Genomic DNA, 9,926 nt, shown 5'->3' with positions numbered 1-9,926 from the left:
TTTTCTGAGGTAAGATTTGCCTTACAATGCTTAAAGCGGATATATGGGCTTCTTATAAAGGGGCAGTACGTACCGTACAAATTCTACTGTTTAGTGTTTGGCATGAATTATTTTTGTCAACTTATGTCATTATTCAATTTATTTTTATTACTATTCATAGGTTCTATTGCACTTTTTATACTATTTATAGGTTTTACTGTATTATTTCAGTTTACTTTTATCTTTATTTATAGTACTTTCAACAAAAAAATTTCAATTTTAGCAAAATAAGTAGATTTTAAATGGACACTTAGTGGGATTTTTTGATGTACAATTAGAAATTATTTATTTATAGAAAATGTTAACAAATGTTCTAAGGTATTTGTGGGGCCAATTATCTTAAAAATGTATTGTTAAGGTAGTAAGAAACAGGCCTGTGGCCCAATGGCCCAGTCTGAGGGCATTAATCCATCTGAGGATGGCTAAATAAGGACATAGTGGGAATAGTATAAGAAAAGGAAATGGATATTGTATACAATAGTCCAAAATACGTCCGAGGAGAGAATCCATCTCAGAAACGATGGTTCGAGGTTGGTGTAGCTATCTTGCCGCCTTGGATATTCCGCAAAGTTGTGTTACAACTGATAAATAGATATGGGATAAGGGAGGAGCAAAGAGAGGTAACAAATATCTTGTAAAGCTGCTACCTCCACATTAAATGCTTCCCAGCTAACTCTCTGGCCGCATTAATGTCAAAGTGATACCTAAACAGTAGTTAAGCAGCCTTATGGCTACTAGTTGAAGATTCTGGAAGGTGTTGGAGGGGACAGAAAGGAGTTCCTAGAATCTTACCTACATGTGTATGGTGAATATAATGTCCGGATCGTGGTATATAATATGGAAAGGTAGATTGAAGAAGGGGGGAGGAAGAAGGAAAAACGAGAGAAAAGGAGAAAAAAAAACATGAATAATCCTGTTCATTAAGCAGATAGAATAAAAAAAAAAAAAACTCATGTATTCAGGTTGAGGACAGTTTTCCTCATTTTGTTTATGTTAAATGTTCTCTACTCAGTAATTATGACAATCTTTTATAAAGAATAGAACCAGTTCTTTCACTCACTCTCTATAAATTTATTGTTTAGGCTTGTTGGGTTAAAAACCTATTCCTATTCTGGGTCCAATCCAAATTGAGTCCTTACAATTGGCGTCGTCTGTGGGAAGAACTTGATTTATTCGGAAGGAAAGATAAGTGCAACATTTGGGATGGAAGAAGTAGCATTACAACAAGTAGCAATGGGCCCATAGCAGATGGATGTTAATCCACACCAAGTAGAATCTAGGGGGTCTTAGCATGACAATTGGTTTGTAACCCTTAAACAGAGAAGGGATCGTGAGGGAAGTGTGCGAACAACCCTCACCGATAGAAGTCATTCTCAAAGGAAAAGCCATATTTCCCATGTAAAGAACGATAAGGACATGCAACGTGAGATTAACAAATTGAAAAGATAATTGCGACACGAGTGGCGAAGGCATATGTCTCATAACTCCAAGCAATCCTCTGAGGAGTCAGATGACACCAGTTATAGACAAAGGTCAAGAACTCCACCCAGTGAATCTTTCTCCTATGATGAGGAGTAACACCATAGACGTAGATATAAGAGTCCGCCTCGCAAAGGTTTAGGGAATGACGCCCTAAATAAAGCGTTAAGTCAAGTTTCTAAATCACCCTTCACATGAAATATTAAGGGTACAAATCTTCCTCGGCGATTCCATCAGCCTACGTTCACCATTTATAATGGTCGAACAGATCCAGTGGAACATGTTAGCCATTTCAGTCAAAGAATGGCCGTTCATGCTAAGGACGAGGTTTTGATGTGTAAGGTCTTCCCATCTAGCCTGGGCCCGGTGGCGATGAGATGGTTCAACGGTCTAAGAGTGAATTCCATTGATTCCTTTAAGAAGCTCACCCAAGCTTTTAGTGCCCTCTTTATCACCTGCAGGAGGGTTCTTCAGCCCTTGGATCGCTATTATCCACGTCCATACAGGAGAGGGAAACCCTGAAAGTCTATTCTGATAGATACTGGGAAATGTTCTGAAATAGATGGAGACTATGATGATGTGGCTATTAATACTTTTAAAGCTAGCCTTCCAGCCGAGCATGATCTGAGGAAATCTCTGACCGGTAAACCTGTTACCAGCGTGCGTTAGCTTATGGATCAGATTGACAAGTATAGAAGGGTAGAGGAGGATCAAATACAGGGTAAAGGAAAGGCCAAAGTAATCCCTTAGGAGAGGAGGGACTTTAGGTCGGACCGATACAATAATAATCGACCTCGGAAGGATTTTGGGGGGTAGCCAGGATCTGCCAACTCCCAGGTGGTTAATGCCGTGTTCCGAGAACCAGTACAACAGGTTCTGGAGTAGATAAAAAATGAACCATTCTTCAAATGGCCCAATAAAATGGTAGGGGATCCTATGAAACGTAATCAAAACCTTTACTGCCAGTATCACCATGGTTATGGACATACTACTAAGGATTACAGAAATTTATGGGACCATTTGGATCAATTGGTCCGAGAAGGGAAATTGACTCAGCTTTTGCATCATTCCAGTGGCCGGGGAAGCCAAGCAAGTTTGACATTTCGGGGAGATGCTTCTTCGAGACCCCCCTAGGCATGATAAACGTCATATTTGCTACCCCAGGGAGAACCGAGTATTGTCCTTCCAGGGTAATGTCTGTATTTCATTGCCTAGATGAGGGCTCCAGTTTAATGTCAAAGAAAGTCAAAATGGGCACCCCACTAATGTTGGGTTTTTCAGATGAAGACAAAATATGAACCAAGCAACCGCACGATGACACTTTGGTGGTTACACTTAGGATTGGGGGGTATGATGTGAGAAGAGTGATGGTTGACGAGGGAAGCGCAGCCGAAGTTGTGTACCCTGACCTTTATAGGGAGCTAAATTTGAAACCCCAGGATCTGACAGCCTACAATTCCCTTTTGGTGAGCTTTGAAGGTAGATCAGTCATTCCAATGGGTCTGATTAGATTACCCATCTAAACTGGCTCTGATGTAGTAGAGGTGGACTTCATTGTGGTGGATGCTTTTTCTTCATATACGGCTATTTTGGGTAGGCCCTGGTTGCATATCTTGGAAGCTGTTTCTTCCACTTTTCATCAAAAGGTGAAATATCCGTCAAGAGGCCAAGTGTTAGAAATATTGGGAAACCAATCTATGGCTAGGCAGTGCTTGATAACGGCTATTCAACATCGGCCTAAGACGGAAACTTCGGCCACTACCGAGAATGGTTTATAGTAATCAAAGACTCTGACGACCCTCTTCAGCAGACCTGCCGATGAAGCGGAATGTGAGAATTTGGAAAAGGTGAGTGTTGGGGATGATTCGGAGAAGTTCTTTCAGGTTGGGGCACAGTTTCCTCTGTTGGAAAAGGAGTAATTGGTTGAATTCCTTAGAAGAAATGTTGATGTGTTTGTATGGGATGCTTACAAAGCCCTAAGGGTAGATCCAAACTTCATTTGCCATCATTTGAATGTTAACCCCTCTATTACTCCGAAGCAATAGCCACCTCGGCGTTCATCTAGAGTACATGCCGAAGCTATCAGAGATGAGGTAACAAAGGTCAAACAGGCAGGGGCTATCAAGGAGGTGTTTTATCCCCAGTGGTTAGCCAATACGGTTGTGGTGAAAAAGAAAAATGGCAAGTGGTGTGTATGTGTAAACTTCACAGATCTTAATAAAGCTTGCCCAAAAGACCTTTCCCCATGCCTCATATAGATCAGTTGGTGGATGCGACGGTAGGCCATCCTCAAATGAGCTTCCTAGACGCCTTTCAGGGCTATCATCAAATCCCACTGGCATTGGACGATCAAGAAAAGATAGCTTTTCTCACTTCCACTGGAAACTATCACTACAAAGTAATGCCCCTTAGCTTGAAGAATGCGGGGTCTACTTATCAACGGATGATGATGAAAATGTTTGAGCCACAGTTGGGCAGGAGAATCGAGGTGTATATTGATGATATGGTTGTGAAAAGTAAGGTAGTGTCCGAGCATGTGACAGACCTCACAAGTATTTTTGAAATCTTGGGGAAGTATAAGCTGCGACTAAACGCATCCAAATGTTCATTTGGGGTAGGCTCAGGGAAGTTTTTGGGCTACATGGTTACTCACCGAGGAATTAAAGTGAACCCCGATCAGATTAAAGCCATAAATAGCTTGCAACCACCTCAGAATCCCAAAGAGGTCTAAAGATTGACTGGGATGACTACTGCTTTGAATAGATTCATAGTCAGGTCAGCAGATAGGTGCAGACCTTTTTACCTTTTACTACATAAATGGAAAGGATTTGAATGGACCAAGAAGTGTGCCCTGGCATTTCAACAGCTTAAAGAATATTTATCTCGGCCACCCATTATGTCTAGTCCTGAGGTGGATGAGGGCCTTTTTTCCTACTTGGCGATAGCCATTTATGCAATAAGTTTTATCCTGATACGAGTAGATAGTGGCATACAACGACCAGTTTATTATGTGAGCAAGTCACTTCACGAGGCCGAAGTGCGTTATTTGCCATTAGAAAAAGCCATTTTGGCAGTAGTGCACGCTACAAGGAAACTTTCCCATTATTTCCAGGCACATACTGTGGTTATCCTAACTCAGTATCCGCTCAAATTAGTACTTCAGAGTGCAGACTACACTGGCAGGATTGCCAAGTGGGGCACAATTCTAGGAGTTTTTGATATTAAGTATATGCCTCGTACCTCTGTAAAGGGTCAGATTCTCGCCGACCTAGTGGCCGAATTTGCTAAAGACCTTGAGGAAATAGAAGCGAGTTAACATGGCATGGATGAAAAATCAGTTGGCCTAATCTCCGCACAACATTCCTCACCCTAGAAAGTGTATGTGGATGAAGCAGCAAACCAGCGGGGGTCAGGAGTGGGATTAGTTTTGGTATCTCCTGAAAAGGTCACTATCGAGAAGTCTTTAGGTTGGGATTCTCAGCTACCAACAACGAGGCAGAATATGAAGCGTTATTAATGGGGACGGCGATGGTAAAAAAACTGTGTGGAAAAACAGTGGAAATGTTCTCAGATTCAAGATTGGTCGTGGGCAAGGTTATAGGGGAATTGGAAGCTCAGGACACAAGAATGTAGGAGTACTTGGGCCAAGTTAGGCATATGCAAGTAAATTTCGAGTTTTTTGAATTATCCCATGTCCCTAGAAGTGAAAATGCCCATGCAGACTCATTGGCTACCCTTGCCACCTCCTTGGCACAAGACTTACCTCAAGTGATAATGGTTGAGAACTTAAACACACCTACCCCAATAACGAGAGACTTACTTCAGGTCCATCAAATCAATTTGGCGCCTAATTGGATGGATCCTATACTGTTATTCCTTGAAAGGGATATACTGCCTGAAGATAAATCAGAAGCTGAAAAGATACAAAGAAAAGCTCTTCGGTTTTGGTTGTCTGAGGACAAAAAGTTGTACAAACATTCTTTTTCTGGGCCATATTTGCTTTGTGTACATTCCGAAGCATCAGAGTTACTTCTAGAAGAATTGCATGAAGGGATTTATGGAAGTCACACTAAAGGAAGATCTTTATCTCACCAAGCAATTACTCAGGGATATTGGTGGCCGAGCATGCAAAAGGAAGCATGGGAGTATGTTAAGAAATGTGATCAGTGTCATAGGTTCGCACCAAACATCCATCAGCCGGGGGAGTTCTTAATCCTCTTTCTAGTCCTTGGCCCTTTGCTCAATGGAGCTTAGATATTGTTGCTCCTTTCCCTAAAGTAGTAGGAAATAAAAAATATATGCTAGCTGGCACAGACTATTTTACGAAATGGGTAGAAGCTGAGCCTCTGGCCAATATCAAGGATGTAGATGTCAAGAGGTTTATCTGGAAGAATATTGTTACTCGATTCGGGGTTCCTCAAACTCTCATCTCGGATAATGGTCTTCAATTTGATAGCAAGGCTTTTAGGAAGTACTGTTCCGATCTGGGGATAAAGAATAGATACTCCACTTCGGCCTATCCACAGGGAAATAGGCAAGCCGAGGCTGTCAATAAGGTCATAGTGAATGGACTTAAAAAGAGGTTGGATGATTCAAAAGGAAAATGGGTGTAAGAATTCCCACATGTGCTTTGGACATATCGCACAACGCCTCGACGGTCAATAGGAGAGACTCCATTTTCAATGACGTATGGGGCTGAGGCTGTAATTCCTCTAGAAACGAGTTTCCCTATGCTGAGAACGAGCACATTCACCTCGGATGGCAATGATGAACTATTAAAAAAGAGTCTAGATTTGATAGACGAACGACGAGAGAATGCAATGGTTCAACTGGCCTATTACCAACACAAGCTTAAGCAAGGTTATGATGCAAATGTGAAGCTGAGACCGTTAGCCCCAGAAGATTTGGTATTGAGAAGAGTTTTGGGAACTACCAAGAACCCAGCCTAGGGAAAATTAGGGCCCAATTGGGAGGGACCATATCGTATCATATCAGTGGCAGGAATAGGTGTATACTACTTGGAGGATCTAGATGAAAAAACTGTACTCCATCCTGGGAATGTAAGAAACCTAAAGAGGTATTACTATTAATAAGAATGGTTCTATAGTGCTTCCTTTTTCAATTCATTCCGACTATGTACCTTGTGTGTCCCAATCTATTGAAGTATTAAACAGAAACTAAGTTATGTCAGGTTCTTCAGACCGCAAACTTAGTGAAAATTAATACCCTTTGGCATATTGAGGTATTAAATAGAAATTAAATTATGTCAGGTTCTTCGGACCACAAACTTAGTGAAAATTAATACCCTTTGACGTCTATTGAAATATTAAATAGAAATTAAGTTATGTCAGGCTCCTCAGACCACAAACTTAGTGAAAATTAATACCCTTTGACATCTATGGAAGTATTAAACAAAAACTAATTTATGTCGAGTTTTTCGGACCACAAACTTAGTGAAAATCAATACCCCTTGAATTGAATTATGACTAAATTGTATATCAAAGCAACATCCTTGAGCATCACTTAAAGCATTTTAAGGTACCCAGGACCTACTTGTTATTTAAACATTCAGAATACTTTCTCAGATTTGGATACTTATTAGAATTGATGAATTAAAAGCACACCTTTGTAGTGCTGTGGAGTTCACAGTTATAATCTACTCGGATTTTCAATTAAAACACATAAAGTTGTGTTTTCTCTTATATCAGTAAACTTTATTCTTGTAAAAACAAAGAATATTCATGATGAAAATTGCATATATGGTAGGTAAAGTAACAATATCCCATATAAATTTAGAAATGAAAAATATACATCTCATTAGAACTATCCTTAAGAAAAAAGTGAAAGGAATTTCACTACATTAACTATGGTTTCAATTTTATTTGGAGCTTGGACTTGGGAGCTTTGTCAGTTGCTTTAGGAGGAATTTCCATCTCCTTCTCCTTAGGAACCTCTCCAGCAGGCAAGATAGTTAAAGCCAGAGCTTGCTCAAAACTTTGAGAAACAGCCTCCTCCTTAGAAGCCTCTGCTACCTTGTTCGAAGAGGTGTCGTTTGTAACTTCAAGTATTTTGGGCTGCTCTTGCTGATTGAGAGGAAGAGGATTCTGAGTTTGGGCCTCCTCGATGGAGTCAGCAACTGTAGATGCCGCCTCCTTTTGGTTGGAAGGAGGGTTTGAGACTCGTATGGCCGGAGGAAAATAAACATTTTTTGGCCTTCTCAGCTCAGAAGAAGACTTAACACCAGCTCAGTTTAGAGCTTCTTCCCAAGTCTGAGCACAGTAGACTCGGCATACGGCGGGGACCTCAGCCCGGAGGTTGTCCTCAATCTCAGCTACGCTGATGTCGTAACCATGCTATTCGGCCTTATCTCTTTCTTTTTCAGCCTTTGCCTTTGCCTTCTCCGCCTCAGCCTTTGCTTTTTTGGCTTGGTCTTTAAGCCTTTGGGCTTCTTCAAGTTGTTTCTTCAAAGTTGTTATTTGCTCCTTGGAAGCTGTCAACTGGTCGTTAGCCTCGGGCAGGCATTTCCTTTGATCCTCGGCTTGCCTTTGGGTATTCTCCAAAGCTGAGTCAGCACTTTTCTGAGCATGTTCCTCCTCGACTAATTTTTTCTTTAGCTGTACATTGCTCTGTTCAGCAATAGTGAGGGTCTGCACAGCCGATGCCTGCCTCTTTCTTTCATCATCGAACTGCTGGCAGTAGGAGTTGGTCATCTCCTCGAGTCTAAAAGTAGCTTGGACAGTCTAAAAATAAAAAGTGCTAGAAATATAGCCAATAAAAACTACGTGTATGATATTTATAAGTAAAAGAAACAAGGTAAGAGGGATGTCACACCATGCCCAAGTATCTTTTGGCATTGAGGAAAACCTCGTTCTTCCTTAGACCCCGTAGCTCGGTGATATCTTTGGGAAGTAAGAGGGACTCCTCCAAGACCGAGGTGACATGGCACCCAATGCCTCCATTGAAATCCCTAAGTGATGCATCTTCTTTCAGGGGCTTACTTCCAAGCATGGGTGCTGGGAGCCAAGCCCGAGGTTTTGAGTGTTGGGTATCTGCCCTTTCCACACCTCATTATGGTCCATGGCTCACTTTTTGCTACTTTGTAGCTTGCTGAACCTCGTCTTCACGAGTAGAACGGGATCTCCCAATCTCTATCATGTCCTTGTCTTTCAGCTCTCTCCTCCTTTTTAGATCAGTAGGTTCAGGCCTAGACGGCTGAGATGGTTGAGAAGGAGGGAGAGGAGATTTGGGAGGAGGGGAAAGTTTGGGTTGAGTAGACTTCCCCGGCGCACCTTTTCCGGGCTGGTCTTCAATCAACTCCATTAAACTCCTCTGGGGCTTTCTCTAGATGCCCATTTTATCAAAAATATCCTCGGGAGATGGAGGCTGGTTAAACACTTCAAATTCGTCTGGAGAATCTAACAGTTCCACAATCCACTCTGAATATTTTTCTTCTTCTTCTTCTTCTTCTTCTTCTTCTTCTTCTTCTTTCTAAGGAATGAGGTGTGACGTGAAGGCTCCTATTGAAGGAGTGGCCACAAAGAGTGGCTGAGTGAAGGGTGTACCTTCAGGAATCAAAACGCCCTCGAGAACAATGAATCCTTCGAAAGCTACACTAATACAGTGAAGCCGAGGGTCTTTGGTCTTTATCATGCACTTAGGAGCTTGAAATGCTGTGGAAATGGGTTTATACCCAAGGATTACATTTGCTACTCTCAATTAACCATTGGATTCATTCACAAACACCTCGGACCGCAGGATTTTATCTAAACTCTCCCTGTTGACTAATTTGAACTGAGGTCTGGTAGAATGTCTGTCTGCAAAGTCATTAAAACAAAAGGTAAATTTTATCAGAAATAAAAATAATTTGAATTAAAGAAGAATACAATCTAAGCTATACAGGTTTACAGCTAAACCCCCACCTGGTTTTCCCTCCTTAGTTGGGCAGGGCAAGCCATCATGCCATTCCTCGAAAAAGATTAAAAAATCATCCTTTAAGCCCTTGTTGGATGTAGAGAGACATTGAATTAGCCTTACTTCGGGATGCCTAGACTTAAGGTAATATCTCTGCCCCTTCAAATGGTGTAGATTGTATATCTAGTTCACATCGTGATGGGTCAGGTTTAGGTTCATCCTCTGATTTAGGACCTCTATACTCCCTAACACCCTGAACATATTTGGGGCACACTGTGTGGGAGATAATCTAAAGAATCTAAGGTAGTTTCTAGTAAGGTTACCCATGGGAATGGTCATCCTTCCCTCTATAAAGGCAATAATAGGGATGACCACTTCTCCTGTTTTCCTATCATCTACCCATTGTCCTGGGGTAGTGTATCTCATACCTACTGTTGGAGGAATCTTATACTTATCTCTAAATATCTTTCTATGCTCCTCGGACTTAACCAGACACT

At 41.5% G+C, this 9,926-nt stretch overlaps 1 protein-coding gene across 1 annotated transcript; it reads right to left on the bottom strand.

The window, feature by feature from the left end:
* Positions 1 to 7,382: 7,382 nt before the first annotated feature.
* On the bottom strand, positions 7,383 to 8,526 carry LOC111994699 (uncharacterized). Its single transcript, XM_024026582.1, has 3 exons — positions 8,350 to 8,526; positions 7,908 to 8,258; positions 7,383 to 7,751 (listed from the first exon to the last, which is right to left on the bottom strand). Exons 1-3 carry the CDS (start codon positions 8,524 to 8,526, stop codon positions 7,383 to 7,385), a joined length of 897 nt encoding a protein of 298 aa, XP_023882350.1.
* Between the last annotated feature and the right edge of the window lie 1,400 nt (positions 8,527 to 9,926).

This window comes from Quercus suber, unplaced genomic scaffold (assembly GCF_002906115.3).
Source record: "Quercus suber isolate HL8 unplaced genomic scaffold, Cork oak 2.0 scaffold_497, whole genome shotgun sequence".
NCBI classification, from domain to species: Eukaryota; Viridiplantae; Streptophyta; class Magnoliopsida; order Fagales; family Fagaceae; genus Quercus; species Quercus suber.
Note: the sequence above shows the minus strand (reverse complement) of the source record. Positions and strands in the feature narration are given on the sequence as shown.